General features: G+C 41.1%; 1 protein-coding gene and 1 long non-coding RNA gene across 4 annotated transcripts in view; both read right to left on the bottom strand.

Moving 5' to 3' along the window:
- Nucleotides 1-22,448, bottom strand: part of LOC125961295 (uncharacterized) — a 48,142-nt gene extending 25,694 nt beyond the window's left edge. The window contains exon 1 of the long non-coding RNA XR_007471827.1: nt 15,925-22,448. This is a non-coding gene — a long non-coding RNA (uncharacterized LOC125961295). The remainder of the gene's footprint in view (nt 1-15,924) is intronic.
- The window catches only part of SPPL3 (signal peptide peptidase like 3), a 119,015-nt gene extending 95,984 nt beyond the window's left edge, over nt 1-23,031 (bottom strand). Inside the window, exon 1 of one of the 3 annotated variants that reach the window (XM_033408621.2) lies at nt 22,459-23,031. In XM_033408621.2, the coding sequence (XP_033264512.1) occupies nt 22,459-22,481 (23 nt within the window). In that variant the 5' untranslated portion in view covers nt 22,482-23,031. The remainder of the gene's footprint in view (nt 1-22,458) is intronic. The other 2 variants (XM_004281408.4, XM_049698248.1) reach the window with 2 other exon arrangements.
- Nucleotides 23,032-23,841: the final 810 nt, after the last annotated feature.

Here is a 23,841-nt window from a genome sequence, read left to right as displayed (position 1 = left end):
CCTCTCCCTTTTTAAAAAAAAATTATTTATTTATTTATTTATGGCTGTGTTGGATCGTTTCTGTGCGTGGGCTTTCTCTAGTTGCGGCGAGCGGGGGCCACTCTTCATCGCAGTGCGCGGGCCTCTCACTGTCGCGGTCTCTCTTGTTGCAGAGCACAAGCTCCAGACGCGCAGGCTCAGAAGTTGTGGCTCACGGGCCTAGTTGCTCCGCGGCATGTGGGATCTTCCCAGACTAGGGCTCGAACCCGTGTCCGCTGCATTGGCAGGCAGATTCTCAACCACTGCGTCACCAGGGAAGCCCCTCCTCTCCCTTTTTATAAAAAGCAATAAAAAACTTTTCTTTTTAAATATAATTAAAACAATCCACATTACAAATATGATGGTTAAACATTAGGGGTCTTCCACTTAAAAGACCAAGGGACACCTGATTCAATTAGTTATAACAGTATATTACAGATTTTTTTACTCCAGAGTAATTTTTTTTGAAGGGACAGATAAAACAAGAGAATTACAAAAATTACTGAAAAATATATATCACTACTTGATTCTATATAAAATTTAAGCAAAGAACCATTAGAATAATTTCTCTACTATAGTTGTTGGATATAAAGCAAATCTGCAAAAATCAATGCTATTTCTATACAGCAGTAATAACCACCTAGAAAAAGAATGGGGAAATGTCTCCATTAAAACAGCAACAAAGGGTCTTCCCTGGTGGCGCAGTGGTTGAGAGTCCACCTGCCGATGCAGGGGACACAGGTTCGTGCCCCGGTGCGGGAAGATCCCACGTGCCGCAGAGCAGCTAGGCCCGTGAGCCACGGCCGCTGGGCCTGCGCGTCCGGAGCCTGTGCTCCGCAACGGGAGAGGCCACAACAGTGAGAGGCCCGCGTACCGGAAAAAAAAAACAAAAAAAACCCAGCAATAAAAAGTATAAAATACTTGGTAATTAGTGTAGTGAATGTAAATTTAGTGTAGTAAACTTTAACGGGAGAAAAACTTGGTTAGTTGCAGAGAAGAAACATACCATAACATCATGAAGGAGATAATTTTGCACAAGTTAAAAAACAGATGTGCGGCGGAGCAATAAATTAGGAATTTGGAATTAATAGATACAAACCACTGTATATAAAATAGGTAAACAACAAGGATCTACGACAGCAGAAGGAACTAAATTCAGTATCTTGTAATAACCTATAATGGAAAAGAATCTGAAAAAATACATATAACTGAATCACTTTGCTGTACACCTGAAACATTGTAAATCAACTATACTTCAATAAATAAATACACAAAACTTAGAAAAACAGATGTAATGTACTCCCAATTAAAAACACTAACAAGGGACTTCCCTGGTGGTCCAGTGGGTGAGACTCCGTGCTCCCAAAACGGGGGACCCAGGTTCAGTCCCTGGTCAGGGAACTAGATCTCGCATGCTGCATCTAGGAGTCCACATGCTGCAACTGAGAGGTCCACGTGCCAAAGCTGAGAAGTCCGCTTGCTGAAACCAGGAAGCCCACATGCTGCAGTTAGGACCCGGTGCAGCAAAAATAAATAAATGTTCTTTTTAAAAATAAATAAATAAATAAATATAAAAACATTAACAAGGGAATTCCCTGGCAGTCTAGTGGTTAGGACTCCACACTCTCACTGCCGAAGGCCCAGGTTCAATCCCTCGCCGGGGAACTAAGATTCACAAGCATGGTGAGGCAAAAAACACAAAAAGCAAAAACAACAAACATTAACAAGATACTTTACAGAGCTTGAGAACTTGGAAAAATAAATGGGAAAAAAAATCAAAGAGCAATCAGTGAAAAAAAATAGGATTAGCCCTTTGGAATACTAAAAGCAATGCCTAATCGAGGGGTTGGGTCTCAAACTCATAAATGACTTTCTCTTACAAAATAAATGCAAATAGATGGCTGATTCATTCATTTGCTGACCATCTCTAACACTAGCTTCTGTCCAGTGTTTAAATGTTACCCTCATAATAGACACAATCTTTCATTTCCTAAATCATAGCTTATGCTACCTGTGGTACAGCTAAAATGAACAATTCATGACCAAGACAGAATCTTTAACACAAAGCTCATGTGTAAGAAGTACTGCAGGTCAAATGTTATTTTTTCTTAAATATCTCTAAATGAATGTCTTAGATCCTTTTGTTGTATTATAGTTTTATCATATCATACACACTGAAATAAAGCTAGAACTTAATACTTGTCATGTGGACAAGAAAAGTTGTAGTCACATGCAATTCACCTCTGGAAGAGCACCTGTCCTTCTGAGTTACCTCACAGTAGACTCTGGGGTATAAGCTGACCCTCACTCTCCAAAAAGCTTATAAGCCTGGTCTGTGTTTGGTAATTCTATAGGCTGTTCCTTTTCACCAAGTTAGGATTTAATTTCCTGTCCTTAGCCTTTGAGATTTGATACAAGAGAACACAACTGTGAGTGGCACTTCCCAAAATAGTGTTAAGGGAGAACTGTTCCAGGTACTGTTAAGATGCCAAGCAAACCCCTCCCTTGAGCAAGTGTCTTTTAACATTTAAAATAAAATTAAACAGGTTTCTTTTTTACTATCCAACTTACCAGAGCTCATAATATGCTAATTCAAACTATGAATTTCCAAAAGAGGGATTTAACAAGCAGCCTTTCTCAAGCTTACTTGATTAAAGGTTCCCTTTATTCTCAGAGAATCACTAATGGCAAAGAGCCCTGGCTTTGGAGTTAAAAATACTTGTGTTCAAATTCTAGCTCTGCCACCCAGTAACTATATAATCTTGAGTAATCATTTTTTTCAACTGTAAAATGGGGGAAACAATACTTAAACTTCAGAGGACTTGACTTAAGGGTAGGTTATACACACAGAGAGTGTTAACAAATGTACATGATAAATTTTCAACAACACTGCAATTTGTCCTCCTGAGAACAAAAGTTGATGATACTTATTCCCATACACTCCCTCTCTCCTCACTTTTGTCTTTTCCTTTCAGTGGTCATTCCTGGGCTTAACATTCCTATTTGATTTTCTTTTAATTTAACTATTAAAGTCATACCCAAAAGCTCTCCTATGTATTGACTCACACCTTTCAACTGAATACTAGAGTATAGAACAAAAGGAAACAAGTTAGTGGGGCTGAGATTCACTATTAAGTGGAAAAAACAAGATACAGCATCATAGTGTATAGTATGCTATCATTCTGTTAAAAAGGCATTACACAAAAGAATGAAGTTGAACGCTTACTACCATCTACAAAAACGGACTCAAAACAGATCAAAGTGTAAAAAGCCAAAACAATAAAACTCTTAGAAGAAAACATACGAAAAAGCTTCATGGCTTTGGATTTAGCAAGATTTCTTAGATATGATAACAAAAGCACAGGAAACAAAAGGAAAAATAAATTGAGACCTCATCAAAATTCAAAACTTTTGTGCACCAATGGATACTATTAACAGAATGAAAAGGCAACCTATGGAATGGGAAAAAATATTTGCAAATCATACAACTGAGAAGGGATTGATATCCAGAATATGTAAAGAACTCCCACAACTCAACAACAAAACTAAACAACCTGAATAAAAAATGGACAAAGAACTTGAATACACACTTCTCCAAATATATACAAATAGCCAAATAAGCACATAAAAAGATGCTCAACATCAAGAGTCATCAGGAGAATGCAAATCAAAACCACAGTAGATACCACTTCACACCCATCTGGACAGCTATTATTTTTAAAAAAACAACCAAACAAACAAACAAAAAACCAGAAAATAACAAGTGTTAGAGAAGATATGGAGAAACTGGAACACTTGTGCATTGCTGGTGGGACTGTAAAATGGTACAGCTACTATGAAAAATGGTGTAACTTCTCAAAAAATTAAACAGAGAATTACCATACGACCTAGCAATCCCACTTGAGTATGCATCCAAAAAATTTGAAAGCAAAGTCTTTAAGAGGGCTTCCCTGGTGGCGCAGTGGTTGAGAGTCTGCCTGCCAATGCAGGGGACACGGGTTCGTGCCCTGGTCCAGGAAGATCCCACATGCCGCGGGGCAACTAAGCCCGTGTGCCACAACTACTGAGCCTGCGCTCTAGAGCCCACGAGCCACAACTACTGAAGCCCACACACCTAGAGCCCGTGCTCCGCAACAGGAGAAGCCACCACAATGAGAAGCCCGCGCACCACAACGAAGAGCAGCCCCCACTCGCTGCAACTAGAGAAAGCCCGCATGCAGCCGCCCGATACAGCCAAAAATAAAATAAATTTATTTTAAAAAATGGTTAAAATGAAAAACTATGTTTTGTATATTTTACAATAATAAAAAAACAGGGTTATACACATACATGCCCATATGCATATATTTCTAGAAGAATGGAGAGAAAACACATGTTATAAATTTTCTTGTAGAGGGAGGCTGTAGGATCAGGAATGAACACAATAAAGAGGGGTTGAATACAGTGGTCTACTCTGTATGCACTAAAAACCGATCTATAAAATATTAATGGTATGAAAAGATGCTCATGATATATTAAGCAGATAACAAAATACTATTTACCATTTAACCTTACACTTACATACACACACACACACACACACACCTGCCCAGAAAGAGTCTAAGAAGTGACATTAAAGATCATTAGGGAAAGATGGGACTATTCAGTAAATGGTGCTGGGACAACCGGATTCCTAACTCACCCACAGACAAATTAAACTTTATTCTAGACGTCTTAATTTAGTCTTATCTAAAGCCATCTCAATTTAGACTAAATTCTAAGTTTGTGAAAGGCAAAGTATTAACCCTAACCCATTCCTACTTAAAGAAAAATATAGGAGAATATCTTTAAGACCCCAGGCCAGAAAAGGATTTCTTATGACACAAAAGCACTTGCCATAAAAGAGACTGATAAATTCTAGCCCTAGGTATAAACCCATGAACACAAACACCAGGAATACATACAAGAATGCTCACAGCAGAACTCTTTGCAATAGCCCCAAACTAGAGGCCTAAATATCCATCAACAGAAGAATAGATAAATAAAGTATGGGATATGCACAGGATGGAACAATATACAGCAGTGGAAATGAGTACTGTAACTCAGACAAGTCTTGGGAACAATATTTATTGAAAAAAGCAAATTATGAAAGATAATATATATCTTTATAATACTCAAGTTTATAAAAACAGAGCAAAACTAAACATTATGTTGTACAGTAAAACATAAAAACACAGTAAATGTAAAACTCATTTTTTTAAAAAGCAAAGAAATGGTAAACACAAAATCACAACAGAGGTTACCCTGCAGGGGTAGGGGACAGAGGCAGGAGGAGGGACCAAGGAGTACATAGAGAACTTCAAGAGTATTCGTAATCCCATAGTTATTTAGTTATTTGGTGATGTTCCTGAGTGTTCATTATGCTTCATAACTTACATACACAGAACACATTCTTCTGTAGATAATAAACATCACATAAAAATGAAAACACAGTATGAAGCTGTTCCTATTTTTGTGTAAAAAATGATCTACCCCAGGGGCTTCCCTGGTGGCACAGTGGCTGAGAGTCTGCCTGCCAATGCAGGGGACATGGGTTCGTGCCCCGGTCCGGGAAGATCCCACATACTGCGGAGCGGCTGGGCCCGTGAGCCATGGCCGCTGAGCCTGTGTGTCCGGAGACTGTGCTCTGCAACGGGAGAGGCCACAACAGTGAGAGGCCCGCGTACCGCAAAAAAAAAAAGATCTACCCCAAAGGATAATATGAAATGTTACCATGAGTTTTCTAGGCAATTTAAATTTTAGGTAGCTATAATTTTTAAATTACTCCTTATCTGAGATTTCTGATTGTCAGTGAACTTTTGTGTAAATTTTTAAAAAGGGGGGGGTCACAAGCATATGCATTTTTTTTACAGAACTGAAAGACAAGCAACAAATTTAATGAAGGATTTCTGTGGGTTGGTGGGACTCTGAGTAGTGTTCTTACCGTTTTCTGTTTATCTACATTTTTCAAATCTGTACCAATAAAATACGTATTACAGTTCCAAAATTCCTTATCTGATATTCCTGCAACTAAAGATGTCTCAGAATCCTGATTTTTTCACGTTAAGAAAGGCAACACAGTACATACATTAGCATTGCCCAACATCCCGAGAAGGGTTTCAGGCAGTACTCCACAATCAAACACAAACATTCCTGGGAATTCCCTGGCGATCCAGCAGTCAGGACTCAGTGCTTTCACTACCAGGGCCGGTTCAATCCCTGGTGGGGGAACTAAGATCCTGCAAGCCGCGCGGCATGGCGAAAAAAAGCAAAAACAAAAACATTCCTGCAGCAAAGTGAAGAGTTACACTAAGTGTGATAAATAGGTCATATAACTAACTTCACATCAGTTAAGGTCTTGTGTTTTTACTACCAGAAGAGATCTAAATTAGGTTTTACTACCAGAGGAGTGGAATTATTTAGTATACAAGACCAGAGAAGAAGTAAGCCTTCCAATTCTGTCCACACTGGCCCAACAAACTGGAAGCTTAGCCACTTGCATACTGTGCATTCAGCTGAGAACAAGTAAAATAGCCCTTAAATCAATATTTCATCCCTCCAACAAACCAAAGCATTTAAAACTCAACAACTAAAAAACATTATTATTTCTCTCTTTGGCTAAAGCTTTCAAGTCCATTTCAAAAAATGAAGTTAACGAACAAGAGACAAACTTTATTTGGAAATTATCAAAATCATAATGTGTATCAAAAACACAACAAAGCCACCAAATAAACTGTTGACCAAAAAAAATAGTACCACTCACAGTATTCTTTAATCCCACAATTGTGCACTGAGGACGTACAATACACAAGGATTTCACGTGGCCTTCAAATTCAAATCTATAAACTCACAAACGGGCCCTGGGTCCACACTATCAAAAATGCCAAGAGCTCAAAGATGAGTGCATTAGGCTATTCCATGTAAATTAAGTACTGATCTTTGTTTCCTTGGTCAGGATACCATTCATAGACCCCAATCCAAAGGCATGTGAATTCCACTTAGAATAACTGCATTATTAACACTTAGAAAACCAGAACAATGGCCGATGGAACATTTGTTAGAACATTAAGGTATCCGACTGTCAGTGATACTTAATGCAGTGGTCAAATTTGGTGAAAGTATTTGTGTCTTCAATATGCAAGTGCCCATATCCAGAGGCACTGGGGTACTGATCGCTATCTCCTTATCCCTAGCCCATCCTTGAGGCAACGAACTGATCACAGGGGGCCACAACCTGATTGCCTTTAGGGGCCAGGTAAATAATATAAACTAGTGATGTAGAGACTCAGTGTACAGGAACAGAATGTGGTAGGGACTGAGGCAAATTAGAAAATGTACTCCATGGGGGACTTCTCCGGTGGTCCAGCGGTTAAGACTCTGCAGTTCCACCACAGGGGGCGCAGGTTCGATCCCTGGTCAGGGAACTAAGATCCTACAGGCTGCAAGGTGCAGCCAAAAAAAAAGAAGAAAGAAAATGTACACTATGAGTAAGGCACTCAAATATTAAGACACTTTTGACCAAATTCAGTCCTTCCAGTAATCAAATGATTGGGACACACAGTCTATATAATGGCCCACCCTGAAATCTCCTTTCTCTCAAAACTGTCTTAATTACATTTGCTGGCATTTAACCCAGCAAATGCCAAACAGTCTCTAACAACACCGCAAACTCATGGAAGAGAGAGGATCCTGTTTATTCTGCTTTAGTTACTATGCTGGAGTCCCAGCAGACATAAACTCATTCATTAATTATAGAAATCAAATCTACAACTTCTTCTGTCTAACCAAGTGAGTTATGTGGTCAAACAGTACAAGTAGTGCATAACTATCTAAAGAACAGGCCAAAGCAGACCCTGAACATACAGAACAATTAGAATTACGACCAAACAACAGCAGATCCAACAGATTTCTTTCATTTGCTAAGAACAATGGAACCTCATACATCCTTAATGATGAGGGAGACCAATGTTTTTCTTCCTCTTGCTAACTAATCTCTACTCACCATAAAAATTTGACCTGTAAGGAGCTTGCCTCTCTGTACCCTTCTAAAGACTGTCTTCCACATTAAAAAAAAAGGGGGGGGGAGGGGTCAGTAACAACATAAAATTAAAGAACCAGAAATACAGGCTGATAAAGCACTCATCTGTTTTTCCTAACGATACACAATCATCATACATGTGAGCAGAAATCTAGATCATAAACTCTTAGACCTCCAGGACTGTATTGTAAAATATGGTAGCTGCCAGCCACATGTAGCTACTGAGCTCTTGAAATGTGGCCAGTCTGAACTGAGAAGACTTTGTGCTAAAAATATAACATAAAATATTTTGTTAATAATTTTTGTATTGATTATATACAATAAATGATATGATAAATATTTCTGATATACTGAGTTAAATGACATTATTAAAATTAATTTCACTTGCTGCTTTTAATGTGGCTACTAGAAAACTTTAAATTATATATATGTTCCTCACATTATATTTCTACTGGACAGTGCTTCCCCAGAGAAGGTCATATTTTACAACTAATTCCTCTAGTGAGTACCTTCCTGGCAAAAAGAGATATGGAGCCCCCCCCCCGCCCCCGCAACAAAACCACAACAACTTCAGTCATTAAACCAGTCCCAGGACTACTGATGATGCAGCAGGTTGCCAGAGCAATCTGGTCATTCACTTACCCAAAGGGAAGTAACAGTCATCTGAGTCTAATTTCTTCCTAAATGATTCTAGCACGTAAAAAATACAAGGAGTAGTCTGAAGAAAAATCTGTGAGCCAAAAGATTATATTTTTTCCCTCAATGCTGGATTTTTAGGTAACTAAAACTGAGGTTCAACTTTGGTACTACACTGTTAAGAACAAACAGATCTAACCTTCTAAAACCACTGCTTTTTTCCTCTTTTATAAACTCTAAGATATAAATATTACACAAAAACTACTCACACCCACTAAGATGTCTATAATTAAAAAGATGGACAATGACAAGAATTGGTGGGCATTTGGAGAGATCAGAACCCTCAGACATTGCTGTGGGAATACAAAATGGTGCAGCCATTCTGGAAAACAGCTTGGCAGTTCTTCAAAATGTTAAACACAGAAACCCTAAGAGCCAGCAATTCCATTCCTAGGTATCTACCCAAGAGAAATGTAAACATATCTGCACAAAAACTTGTACATAAATGTTCATAGCAACATTATTATACATAATAGCCCAAAAGTGAAAACCCAAACAACCATGGACAAATGTGTATAAATAGACTAATGTGGTATATACATACAACTGAATATTTGGCAATAAAAAGGAATGAAGCACTAATACATGCTACAACATGATGGACCCTGAAAACATGCGAAGTGAAATAAGTCAAAAGACCACATATTTTATTACTCCATTTATATGAAATAGACAAGTCCACAGAAACCATAAGCACATTAGCAGCTGCCAGGACTGGGGAAAAGGGGGAAATGAAACAGGTACAGGGTTTCCTTTGGGATGAAAAAAATGCTCTAAAATTGACTGTAGTGATAGTTGCACAACTTTGTGAATGTACTAAAAACCACTGGATTGTATATTTTAAATTAGTGAGTTGTACAGTATGTGAATTATATCTCAAAAAAGCTATTTTAAAAACATAAACCATTAGAATGAAAACCATAATGTTATAGAAAGGGACCTATATGAAATCCTTCATTTTAGATAGAACAGAATGAACAAGTGAAAGCTAGCCATATGAAAAGGAAGAAAGAATTTCAACTATGGTTGTCTGCATTACTGGCCCGAATTCCTCACCCCTCCCCAAATCTGCTCCTTAGCCCTGTGATTCTGCAGCTGCTCCCACAAAAATGGCAAGGTTTAGTTTTGTGGCTCCTTGTCTTTGGGTTCCACCACATGACTTCTTTTGGCCGAAAGAACGAAGCAGAAATGGTAGTGTGCCAGTTCTGAGCCTGAGCTTCAAGAAGCCTTGCATGTTCCCACTTGCCCTCTTGTGCTTCTACCACTGTCATGAGAAGAACTTCCCTTGGGTAGCTGCTGCCCATTCAGCCTGGGCTCCAAAATGCACACACATGAAGCAGTCACCCAGCTGACTTATAGATCTGAAGCAAGAAGCAAAGTTGTCCCAGCCAACGTGAAGATCAATTGATATTTTAAGCATTGAGTTATGGGGCAATTTGTTATGCAGTATTATGGTGGCAATAGTTAACCAATACAGTAGCCAATTCTCCCACTGTATTTTGAAAAGGTTCCAAGAATGAAAGTGATTATCAAGGTAAGTCCAGCTTAGCACCTTGAATAAAGTTTCATTTACTCAGCTTAAGAGAGCGATCTATGTATCTCAAAAGATATTTAATGCTTGTCCCTTTAAGCTCTTAAACTAAAGGTTGAGAGCAATTTAAGATATTACATACTCTTCCATCTTACTAATTTTACTATTTTAAGATTATTATTTTAAAAAATTAAAGACAGAATAATACTAATTTAAATAAACTAGGTACCAAACCACTGAAGATAAAGACATGAACAAACTATAACTCATGTCCTCAAAACTTTACGGGGAGATAAACAAGGAAACAAACAACTGAAAAGAGGCAAGTGCAGTGTACTAAGAGAACACAAAGAAGGGTCATCCAGGAGCAAAGATGAGAAAGAATGAAGAGGTTACCTGTTATTCCCTTTTTTCTAAGTTGGTTGATAACCTTTAGTTTGGTTTTTAGAATTTCTGCTATCCATGAATACCAGCCTAATACATCATCCTTAGGCCTGCAGGTTATTTTCACCATCGTGCAGCATGCAAAGGTTCAAAAACAAACTCCTAATTCCCCAAACTTCTGGTTTATGCCTATTCCAGATGACTAGGTTATTTAATTAATTTATTTATTTATTTGGCTGTGTTGGGTCTTCGTTGCTGCATGTGGGCTTTCTCTAGTTGCAGCGAGTGGGGGCTACTCTTCGTTGCGGTGCACGGGCTTCTCATTGCAGTGGCTTCTCTTGTTGCGGAGCACTGGTTCTAGGCACGCGGGCTTCAGGAGTTGCAGCACTCGGGCTCAGTAGTTGTGGCTCATGGGCTCTAGAGCGCAGGCTCAGTAGTTGCGGCGCACGGGCTTAGCTGCTCTGCGGCAAGTGGGATCTTCCCGGACCAGGGCTTGAACCTGTGTCCCCTGCATTGGCAGGCAGGTTCTTAACCACTGCGCCACCAGGGAAGTCCCAACTAGGTTACTTAATTCTGACCTAAGATTGAATCACTACTGTATCTATGAAATTTAAAATATGCACACACCAGGGCTTCCGTGGTGGCACAGTGGTTGAGAGTCCGCCTGCCGATGCAGGGTACACGCGTTCGTGCCCCGGTCCGGGAAGATCCCACATGCCGCGGAGCGGTTGGGCCCGTGAGCCATGGCCGCTGAGCCTGCGTGTCCGGAGCCTGTGCTCCGCAACGGGAGAGGCCACAACAGTGAGAGGCCGCGTACCGCAAAAACAAAACAAACAAACAAACAAAAATAATATGTACACACCAAGCCATATATTTTTAAATTGCCCTTTCTGACAAATATCATATGATATCGCTTGTACATGGAATCTAAAAAAATGGTACAAATGAACTTATTTACAAAACAGAAATAGAGTCACAAATATAGAAAACAAACTTACGGTTACCAGAGGGGAAGTGGGGGAGGGATAAACTGGGAGATTGGGATTGACATATACACAGTAATATATATATAAAATAGATAACTAATAAGGATCTATTGCATAGCACAGGGAACTCTTCTCAAAACTCTGTAATGACTTATATGGGAAAAGAACCTAAAAAAGAGTGAATATATGTATACGTATAACTGATTCTCTTTGCTGTACAGCAGAAACTAACACAACATTTTCAATCAACTATGCTCCAATAAAAATTTTTAAAATTTAAATTTAAATTTAAAAAAATTTAATTTCCCTTTCTGAATATTAATTATTAAACAAGAGACCAAAAAAATGAGTCAAAAGAGAAAACAGTCTTTTAGAAACAGGAAAAAAATGAAATGTAAGTTTCTACTTTTAAAAATGTTAACTTTTTAAACAGAAGCTTAAATACAAAAAAATATGAATTTCTTAAATAGAAGCAAAAGAGAGAAAATGTTAAATTCTTCAGAAGCTAGTTTCCATATAGCTTATAGCTCTCCTCACACCTCAAAGGAAGTTTCCTGCAAAATATTTTCATTTGAAAAAAATTTCCCTAAAACTGTTTTGCTAATTGCAGAAACAAAATAGCAGAGCTTCTCCACTTACATAGGTGTCATATATGTCACATATTAACCAGTACCTGTTTGGGAGATAAATTATAAATAGTTAGCAGTCAGTCTGTGGGCAGTTGAAGAAGACTGGAGATAAATGGAGATGACTACTCTAAAGGGCCTGTGGTCCTTTGTAAATGTCTCCCTTAGGAGTTCAGTTCCCAGGCTGAGCCACTTTCATTCTCTAGGTGCTGTATGGATATTAAGAAGTTAGGGGAATCTGGCCACAACACATGACCCAATTTAATAGCAACAATTTTACTTTTGTATTTTCTTCAAAGAGGAATGAGACGTTATGCAAGTTATTATTTTCTCTCTTCTATGTGCCCTGTCATTTTATTTTTAAGGAGACATTCTATTCTAAAATCCTGCACCTGACAAACTTCACCTCTAAAGTATTCATTCTATAAAAGAAAAAAAAAAAGGGACTTCCCTGGTGGCACAGTGGTTAAGAATCCGCCTGCCAATGCAGGGGACATGGGTTTAAGCCCTGGTCCGGGAAGATCCCACATGCCACGGAGCAACTAAGCCCATGCACCACAACTAATGAGCCTGCGAGCCACAACTACTGAGCCTGTGCTCTGGAGCCTGCAAGCCACAATTACTGAAGCCCATGCGCCTAGAGCCCGTGCTCCACAAGAGAAGCCACTGCAATGAAAAGCCCATGCACTGCAACGAAGAGTAGCCCCCGCTCGCCGCAACTACAGAAAGCTCGCACTCAGCAACGAAGACCCAATGCAGCCAAAAATAAATAAATAAATAAATAAAATTTAAAAAAAATCTGAGTCTCTATTATGCATATAGGTCGTTAAACCATGAAATTAATGCCTTTGATCCTACCTTTACAGAGTTCACTGCCAACATGGGAAAAGAGCCACATAAATACATTCAATACAAGGTCAGAAAACCGTAAAAGCACTGCCATCTGACAGGATCAGATAAAGAACTACAGGCATCAGAAGAATATTTCTCCTGGGCCAATCAGAAGGCTCTGTAACAAGAGGACAGCATTTCAGCTGGACCTTGAAAAGACAGGTAGGACTCACATATTTCAGAGGCTTGGGAGAAAGGCTAACCAGGTATACCAGCCAGCTTAAAGAAAAGGGGAAACAGCGAGTAATCCAGTTTGGCTGAAATAACAAATTTTTAAAGAAAAGTAGGGTTACAAGGCCAGATTATTTTGAAAAGCAGACCGAAGATTGGATTTTACACTGTAGGCAATTAAAAAAGCCCTAGGAATGCAAATGTAATACAATCCAAACTAGTGACAATGTAAAGATCAAAAGAAACAAAGACTGAATGTACACTACATAGCATTCATTCCCCATTAAGTCCTCTTCACAACTCCTAACTGAAATCCAGGACTTAAAAAAAAAAACTAGAAATCTCTAAAACTTAAACTACAGTAAAAAACCAATTTCTTTCCAAGATCAATTTCTCCTCCTTGGCTTCAAATACACAGTTCTCTCCCTTATATAAAATAAATAAAAACAAAAGATCCTCATGACTCTGCTGTCTATATCAACCATCCTCCTTCCTTATGTCTTTCACATCCCATCTCTCAAACAAATGGCCAGTACCCAAGGCCCAAAGGACACCTTTATTTCTTCACTACCCATCCCTAATTTCCGTTTCACCCTCACTCCTCTGATCTTTATTAGAGCACTTTCAGTAACGACTTCCTTTGCAAAGTCAATAGCCTGTTTTTTCTTCATTCTCTTTGAATCCTGAAGCTTTTTACACTACTGCCCCTAAAAATTCTCTGTGCCTTTTCTTTAATCACCATTGATTGCACTTTCCTAATTATCCTACCTCTGATGGAGCTTCCCTTGACTCCTCCTCTTCCTCCCATTTCTCAACTATGAGTTTCCCAGGCCTCAACTCTAGTCCTCCATTCTGTCCTCTCTACACTCTCCCTCTTGGTTAACTGACCTCATCTCAAATCTTTAACTAACTTTAGCTAACCTAGCTGTGGTCCCAGGATGTATTCCTGTAATAAGACTAGATTGAACCCTATGAAGTTAGGTTTGAAAATGCTTTTTAAGATATTAGGCCTTAATATTTTTAATGTATCAGTGCTTGTGCTAATCAGTAGCATAAGTAAGAGCATTCACTCTCTAAAACTAGCTTTTACTTCTAACAGTAGTATTTTTGCAAGCACTTTCGAGAAATGAATGTAAATTTCTGGGCATTTATAAAATCAGAGTGTACAGTCAAAGGTTTAAAAGTTAAGGCTGTCAGGCAAGGCGTGAAGATTTAGTCAAGTTTGGAAGGTCAAGCTAGACAATTCTGGGCAAAAATTAAGACAAGGAAATAACAAAAGGTCAAGCACTGTACTTAGGCCAAAATGTGTGTATAACCAGGTTGAAGAAACAATTAACAAAACTTTGCTACACATGTCTTATTTAGGTCAAGAGTGAAGCCCAAGCCTGAAGCCCTCAGATAAAGGGAAGTGAGCGTGCCTGGCAGACTTGGTGTGCAGTAAGAAAAACAGATAACCCACCACTAACAGCCCCTCCTCAGGCATTTTAAGGTAGAAAATTTTCCTGTGCATTTAAAAACAAAACAAAAATGAGACAATGACTAGGATTATCCACGATTATGAGGGAAACTGCCTTCAAAAGATTAAAATACAGTTATTACGAAAAATTTTAGCCTTTATGCAAGTCACAATTTTTCTTGTTTTGTGGTAAGCAGCACTGGACTATGAAACTTGTGACTAAACGGAGATGACCTTATAACACATTTCAAAGGCAACAATAGAAATCAATGACAACTTGCAAACTAATATTTCTATTTCTTTTTATATGGCATTATTCAAACATCTCCATAGAATTCTTACTAGGATATCTCAAAGTTTAAATGCTGTTTAAATCGTGAAACAAGAAAAATCTTTTTTGTGGGGGAGGGGAAAGATAGGGATGGGGGATTAAGAAGTACAAGCTACTATGCATAAAATAAATAAGCTACAAGGATATACTGCACAGCACAGGGAATAAAGCCAATATTTTGCAACAACTTTAAATGGAATATAATCTCTAAAAAATACTGAATCACTATGTTGTAGAGCGGAAACTAACATAATGTTGTAAATCAACTACACTTCAATTTTTTAAAATATTAAAAAAAAGAAGAAAAATCTTATCTGCAGTGAGGAACTCTGCCTGGAACTGGTCTGGGTCTAAAAATTTAGAGAACAAATAACTTGCTTCTATATTGCATGTAGCAATTTTCAAAGCATTTTCACATATATTACCTCACTGAATCCTTAGAGCAACCCTGTGGAGTATGACAGGCATAATAACCATTGTACAAAATTCAACACTGGGACTAAGACAAGACTAGGTCACAGTTAATCAGAGATGAAAATCACCTTCAAACTAAAGACTTCTCAATTTAAAGAAACCAGAACATGGGACTTCGCTGGTGGTACAGTGGTTAAGAATCCACCTGCCAATGCAGGGGACACGGGTTCGATCCCTCGTCCGTGAAGATCCCACAGGCCGCGGAGCAACTAAGCCCGTGTGCCACAACTACTGAGCCTATGCTCTAGAACCTGTGAGCCACAACTAATGAGCTCACGTGCTGCAACTACTGAAGTCCACGCACCTAAAGCCCGTGCTCCACAACAAGAGAAGCCACTGCAAGGAGAAGCCCATGCACTGCAACGAAGAGTAGCCCCCGCTCGCCGCAACTAGAGGAAGCCCGCGCACAGCAACGAAGACCCAACACAGCCAAAAATAAATTAATTTAAAAAATAGAAAGGAAAAGAAAAAAAATAAATCAGAACAGAATCAGATCCTATCTTAGGATTTCAAATAAAATTTAATGAGTGGTACTGACAGAACTGAATACTTTGAGTGATCACTTATATTCAGTATAATTTATAAACATGTAAAAAGCAATTAAAACACACCTCTACTTTAGTGCATTTTTTAAAAATCCTTTAGTGGTTCTTCATTATCAAACCTGGAACTCCAAAACAGAGATTATCAAGTTTTCTTACCAAGTTAGGGTGAACCGGACCAATCAAGAAATGGGATTCTCTCTTAGGTCTCTATTTGGCTGCTACATATTCATCGGTCTAATGTCTTAAAAGTATTTTCAAACCTAACTTTTTCATAGGAGCTCAATCTAGTCTTATCACAGCAAATGAGTGGGTCTGATTTATTTTAAGCTGTGGCCCTAATGAGATCTACTAACAAAATCTGAGAGGTAATTCATTGTGAACATCATGGGAACTAACTGTAGATTTTCCCTGAAAACTGAATTTGGTCACATGGAGCCCCTCTAGACATCTAAGAGGTTAAAATTCCAGAAAAGGAGCACTCTGCCTCTAACTCTTTAAGTGAGGATTAGAAAATATGCTATAGAAACTCAAAGTTGCAAGCGTTTCTTGATTTATACATACAACAAATAAAACCACTCTTTTCCTTTAACTCCTAAGAAGGAACCATTAAACTCCAGAAAATATATTATAGAATTTTGAAAATAAAATTATACTTATGGCTCTATTGTCAAGGACAGCAATCACATAAAGTTTCAGGTACTAAATGTAGCCAACTAAAACAGCACTTCATTAGATGTTTTCTTCTTAGGGCATCCTTGATTTTTCATGAGATGCTTTGATGAAACAGGTAAGAATGATGATAACTAAATAAGTTATTAATGTTGAAGTAAAATACAATTATACAGAACTACATGACACCTCAATTCAGTGGCATTTATCATCTCTAAAATAAATGACCACAGAAATCTATTTTGAGAAATGCATGAACATTAGGCATTTTAATTCGTAGTACTACTTGATAAATTACAGGCTGATATGGTTACCAAGTCCCCAGATCCCCAACACTGAGGAAACATAAGAAACATTGAGGAAGGTTATTTCAAAACAAATTCATGGTCTTATCTTTGGCTAATTTTAGCTTGAATCATGTATCACCAAAACATTATTATCTTTTTTTTCAAATTTACTTATTTTGGTTGCGCCAGGTCTTAGTTGTGGCAGAAGGACTCCTTAGTTGCAGCATGCAAACTCTTAGTTGTGGCATGCATGTGGGATCTAGTTCCCCGACCAGGGATCGAACCCATGTCCCCTGCATTGGAAAGCGGATTCTTAACCACGCCACCAGGAAGTCCCCAAAACATTACTATCATAGCACTTTACAGGCAAAACATGTTTTAAAAATAATAAGCAAATCTAAAGTCTATAATGCTAGACACACATTTTCAAGTAAATAGTTTCTCTCTGAAAAACTTTCACCAGATGCAATGATCACAAGACAATCAGATATGATCATAACAGATACAGTGATACATAACAGAAATCCAAAACCAGATATAACTTCCATTCATTCTAGAGATCTGCTTTGCTTTTCATTCTCCAGTTTAGCATTATTTGCAAATATCTGACATTGACAATGTTCACTGTCACACAACATATCACCTCAATATAATGCAGTCCTTAGAACAGATCTTCAGACAGGCAGCCCAGGGGGAGGCATGTTCATTCACTGTTCAGTAAATATTTGCCAAACCACCTATTATATGCCAAGCACTGGACAGAGCACCAAAAGAGAAAAACTTTTACCTCTGTGTAACCTGTAGTTTTTTTACTATCTGTCATCCCTCAAAAACACATACAAAATGAGGCCATGAAGAGCCCCACTAATGAATTTGGATTTTATTCTAAATGTGGCCAAAAGCCATTAAAGAGTTTTAAACAGAGGACTGACATGACCTGAGTTAGGCTGTCAGAAGACTACTCAGGAGAATGGATGGCCACTGTGCGGAGAATGGAGGGAACCAGTGAGGAGGCTAACAAGGAACTCAAGCAAAAGAGGGCTGGCTTAGAGTAGTGACTGTGGACAAGGAAGCAGATAGATTCAGTGTTGGAATCTTGGTGTGCAACGGTCTTGACTTAGAACCGTTTTTCTATTTATATCCTTGGGCAAGTCACTTACACTCTCTGAGCCTCAGTTTCCTTACTGAGCAATGATTGTAAAGCCCCAGCACACAGAAAACACACAATAAATTATGATGATACTACTTTGGTAATGAAATTCATGTGAATGAGGTTCACATGGACTGACTTCCTTTTCCCCCTACACAGCAACATTCACCCTAATATAAGTAATTTTTACCAAGATTCAAGTGCAGGTATATACAAGTACTGCACTGACTCCAAGAAGAGAGAAGGTACTATTTCTCACAGAACTTACGCTAAAACAACTGCTCATAAACATACATTGAGCAAGGTGTTTCTCTCAAATTAATAAAAGTCTAGTTTGCACCTTCAATGTGTGTTTTCATATGCATGCTTTTATTTCCTCAGTCTTTATGAATAAAAAGGATACAAGCAGAATCTTGTGGTTAATCGTGACCCGTGATAAAGACTGTGGTGTTACTACCAATTATTTTAATTTCTTCTGTCAATCGTTTTTATTTAAAACTATTAAGGGATGGTACCCTTCACTCTTACAACACTGAGACACCAGGAAACTAAGTTACCAAAAGCTCTCTTTTGTAAGTATATGTATTACAAACACTCATCTATCTGTAGCTTCCTCTTACATTTAATATTCTTTCAACAAAGGACGAACCACATTGAAAACCTATCATATTCAATTGTTCAGTATTTACTAAGCAGGAGCTATGGGCAAGACAATGTGCTAGGCACTAGAGGAGGACAAAGGTTAGTGTAACTGCATCCTTACCCTCAAAACACTTACCATCCAGTGAGGAGACTAGGTATTTACACTTGAAAAGGAAGAAGTGAGGCAGACAAAACAAGTGTCAAAAACAAAGAGCTGGGACTTCCCTGGTGGTGCAGTGGTTAAGAATCCGCCTGCCAATGAAGGGGACGCGGGTTCAATCTCTGGTCCGGGAAGATCCCACAGGCCGCGGAGCAACTAAGCCCGTGCGCCACAACTACCGAGCCTGTGCTCTAGAGTCCTCGAGCCACAACTACTGAAGCCTGCGCACCTAGAGTCCCAGGCTCTGCAACAAGAGAAACCACCGCAATGAGAAGCCCGCGCACCACAACAAAGAGTAGCCCCGTCTCGCCACAACTAGAGAAAGCCCATGCACCGCAATGAAGGCCCAACGCAGCCAAAAATAAATAAATTTAAAAAAAAACAACAAAGAGCTTACTTTCAGTTGGGGTGGTCAGAAAATGCTTCACAGCTGGGTAACAGAACTTTGATAGAATTTGCTAGGAAAAAAGCAGGCACAAGAAACCAGAGAACAGCATGAACTTCTGTGTAGAAGCTTTTTTTTTAATCTATTATGAAAATGTTTAACATGTAAAAGTATACAGAATAAATGGACTCACCACTGAGATTCAACAATAATCAACTCATGGCCAATCCTGTTTTATAATTTACATGTCTTACTCCACAAAAATCCTAAAGGAACCTATTTTCATATGTTCCTACCTTCTTCACTGACTCCATGTCAGACATATCCATACCACCACAGTAGTCTCCACAAGGTTGATTTTCCTAAAGACCACATACAAATAAAGTGCAAACCTATTTTCAAAAAAATCAACTCTTGATTGTTGATCAAACCAAGGGAACAGTGACAAAGATACTGCAAAATGACAGACAATCCAAAACCGTTTACATGTACTTTGGGCATACCTTTTCCATACTTATATTTCAATGAGAATGAATAAAATCATGGAGAATTCATGCCAAACAACAACAAGAAGAAAAAGCACCACAGTTGAAGTATCTTGGACAAATCATTTGGGCGCCTGAGCCTAAGTTTCCTCCTCTGTAAAATAGGGAAAGATCACCTACCCCAGGGACTTGTGAGAAACAAGTAGGTGCATATATTAAATGTCACATGGATAGTTCTTTATATTATTGCCTGGTTGACCTGGGAAGAACTACTCAGGAAGAAAGCTGCCTGGCTTCCCAATCCTTTCCCTCCATACACCACCCTCTTCCAAGATGCTGTAAAAACTTTCTCCATCTCAAAACATGCTAAAGGTGAGGAGCTAAGCATTCTGATTTCAAGAAGCTTCTTTCTTTACCTGTAAAGCAAACTAAGGGACCTGAGATTGAAGGAAGTATTTCAGGAGGATAAATCTTATAAACTGTCAAACTTCACTAAACAACCCTCCTTTAAGTAGCAGAGCCATCCAACATCACAGTGTGTGGCCAACCTACCTAGTAAAACACTCTCATTATCCCCAATTCTTGGCCACTGTGCTTACTCTTTGAACCATCCACAGCCTCTCTACAGCACAGTACAAACAGAAGGATCGTCATCAGGACTCTCAGCTGGGCCAGAGTGTTAAGACGCTCAAGATGAGTGAGTTAGCACAAGGCACGCAGGGGCCCCTTCACTTCCTTTCTTATTCTGTCCATAAGAAAGCTCTAATTCTTTAGAAACATTCTAATCCTGTGTTCCGAATCCCCTGCTACAGAGAGGCAGCTCACTGTTGCTCAAAACAAAGTAGTTTAAACGTCTTTTAAAAATACATATGTTGTCACAACTTTTCACTAAGATTTTAATTCTTGCTTTAGCATTGCTTTCTCTCAGTCTCTCAGTTTTCTTCTTTTTGAGATTGTATATACATCACTGAAGTTCCCTTTTGAATTATCGTCTTCAATCACCAATCCTCTTCCCCTATGTGAAGACACAATGAGTTCCTGACTTCTCATAACCCCAACCACCACAAATCATCCACTCAGTTAAAGCCTTCTACCCAAGGCCATTCCTTATTTTCAGATATTACCCATTTCTTTGCTGTTTCCCTAAGATAATTATAATATACTAAAACATGGCACCTTACAGTTTACCCTGTGCTTTGTAAAGTTATTCATTTAATCCTTACAGCTTATGAAAAAGGTAATCCCCCTATTTTATAGGTAAGGAGAAAAGAATGGAAAACTTACTATCTTGTCTAGTTGTAAACCGAGTTAAGTGGTGAACCCGACATCCAAACCAACTCTAAACGCCATGCTCTTCCCACTCTACTATGCTCTTTTCTAAGAAGGGAAAGTCTCTAGTTCTATCCCAAACCACATTGGCTTCACAGAGTAAACCATCTTCGAACAATCGCTCTAGACTGCAAGCAGATTTTCCATCCCTGCACCTACCATCATCCCATTTCTTGCTTCCTCCCCACTCCACTCCTCAACGATACTATCGCCATTCCTTCAACTCCCTCCTGCAAATATTCCACCTCTGCCTGCTAAAGGGAGGTGTCTCATCCCCCTTTCCCCAAACCACAGCACTCCCTTCTCAAGATAGGTATGTTCTCATTCCATAAACTACATAGTACGCTTCTCAGTCCTTAACAAGATATGTTATAACTTTAAAAAGTCCCATTAAAATGGACATAACTTGTAGATTCTCCAACCCCATATGTGACCCAGGGCACCGGGCCACTTCATATTCTACAAAACAGGATACCAACCCTTACAAAGATTCTGCCCAGGCCCCACTGTCACCAATGACTTCCTGTCCAGAATCTAGTTATCCAAACAGTCTCCCCTTCCAACCTCTTCACCAGGGTGTCCCTCCAGGGTTCCCAAGACTCTCTCCTTCCGTAGCTTTCCTCCGCTCACACCTGGGCCTCTGCCCACCTTACCAACTCTCCATTCACTCCCCATCCCAAGGCAGTCCCAGTAGAGGTGGCTCCTCCTCTCTCACAACTTCCAAGTTCGGCCTCTTATCACCTGTTCTCAGAAGATGCCTCTCAGCTGCGTGGCCCACCTTTGCCCCAGCCCACCCCTCTCCACCTTTTCCATTGCTCCTGCCCATCAGCCACCCCCTCAGGCCAGTTCCGGGGTGCCCGCGGAAATCCACTTCCCTTCCGTGGGCTTCCCACCCCGGAGTCAAGCTCCCCTTCTCCATCACCTGCTCCGCCCATGACCAGATGACATCCGCCGCGGAGGCCTCCTCCTCCTCCAACCCCCTCCTCAGACGCTGGGTCCCCGGCCGCTCAACGCCTTCTCCGAGCGCCTGCCGCCCCCTCCGGTGGGGGTGAGGGGGGCGTGCACCCCTATCCCGCGGCCCCCCCAACAGGCACCTGTTCCTTCTCCTCTTCCCCCCGGGCTGGCCTCGCCGGCGCCCCGACCTCCACCCTCGCCGCGCCCCGGTCTCCCGGAGCCCCGCACTCACCACGAGTAGGTCTGCTCCGCCATGGCGCTGACTCTGGAGGGCTCCGCTGCAGGATATGACCGGGCCCGGCGGCGGGGGAACGAACGGACGGCGGGCTCGCTCAGGCCGGGAACGGAAGGCGCGGCCCGGCGCTCGCTCGCTCGCTCACACCGCGGGCGGGCGGGCGGGCGGGCCGGGAAGGCGGCTGGCGGGGAGAGGCCGGGCTCCGAGGCGGCCCCGCTCCCTGGGCCCCGGGGCGGGGCGGGCTCCGCTCTCGGCCTCCCTCACCGGCGGCGGCGGCGGCGGCTCCGCTGCGGCTCTGAACCCAACATGGCGGCGGCGGCGGCGCTGAGAACAAGGGGGCCCCGGGGCGGGCGAACGGCAAGAGGGCCCCGCTCTCACTGCGCGCTGGGCCGCGGGAGCCCCGCGCTCGTGCGGCGGCGGCGGCGGCCGGAGGACATGGCCAGCGGGCGGAGGCGGAGGCGGCGGCGGCGGCGGCAGCGGCTGAGGGAGGCGCTAAGCGGTGAGCCGAGGCCGCTCAGCTCACACCCGCGAAGGGGAGGTGAGGAGGGGGCGGGGGCGAGCCTTGGCCCTGCGCGGGTCACGTGTCCAAAACACGCTCACGTGATGCGCGCGCCCCGCCCCTCGCGCCGGGCCCATGCGCGGAGACGTCGGTTCCTTAGTTCGAGGCGACAGTTGCTCTCTCGGCTTCTGACTGTTCGGCCGCCTCCCGCCGCTTGGTGCCGCACCCTCCCAACGCGGAGCGGTCGCCTGGGACCCCCCCCCTCCCCTTACCCTTTCTGAGGGGCTGCTGCAGCCAGCTATTCAGGGGCCCCGATGCGCGTCTGTTGGCTGCCACTCAGCTGTCACCCATCAATCAAGAGTCTGCTGGCCGTGGGTTCCCAGCTGTCAGTCAACTTGTCAGTCAGCAGGCGGAACGCTGCATGCCTTCGTTCGTATGTTCGTTGGTTCATTCATTCGTTTAGCAAATATTCCACGCAGCCAGCTTTTATTGCGCCCAGACTCTGTGCCAAGTCCTCTGGGGCCAAGTCGAATACACCACACTTGCCTTCATATAATCAGTCAGCAGATATTTACTGGGTGCCAACTATGTATCAATTCATTCTGCTGGGTCTCTGCCCTCTGAGAGCTTACGTTCTAGAGGAAATGACATAGATAACCCAAGCCGACAAATAAGTGAAGATCATTTCAGATGCTGCTAAGTTTTATGAAGATTATAACACAAGGTAATGGGACAAAGAGTGTGTAGGGGTGGGGCCTAGTTTCTATAGGATGGTGAAGGAAGACCTGGTGGAGGAGGTGACATCTGAGGATGAGGAGGAGCTGACCACGCAAGAGCAAATCTCAGGGAACAGCCCATCTGGAGGACTGGAGGCAGGCAAA

This window comes from Orcinus orca, chromosome 15 (genome assembly GCF_937001465.1).
Source record: "Orcinus orca chromosome 15, mOrcOrc1.1, whole genome shotgun sequence".
Classification (NCBI taxonomy): Eukaryota; Metazoa; Chordata; class Mammalia; order Artiodactyla; family Delphinidae; genus Orcinus; species Orcinus orca.
Note: the sequence above shows the minus strand (reverse complement) of the source record. Positions and strands in the feature narration are given on the sequence as shown.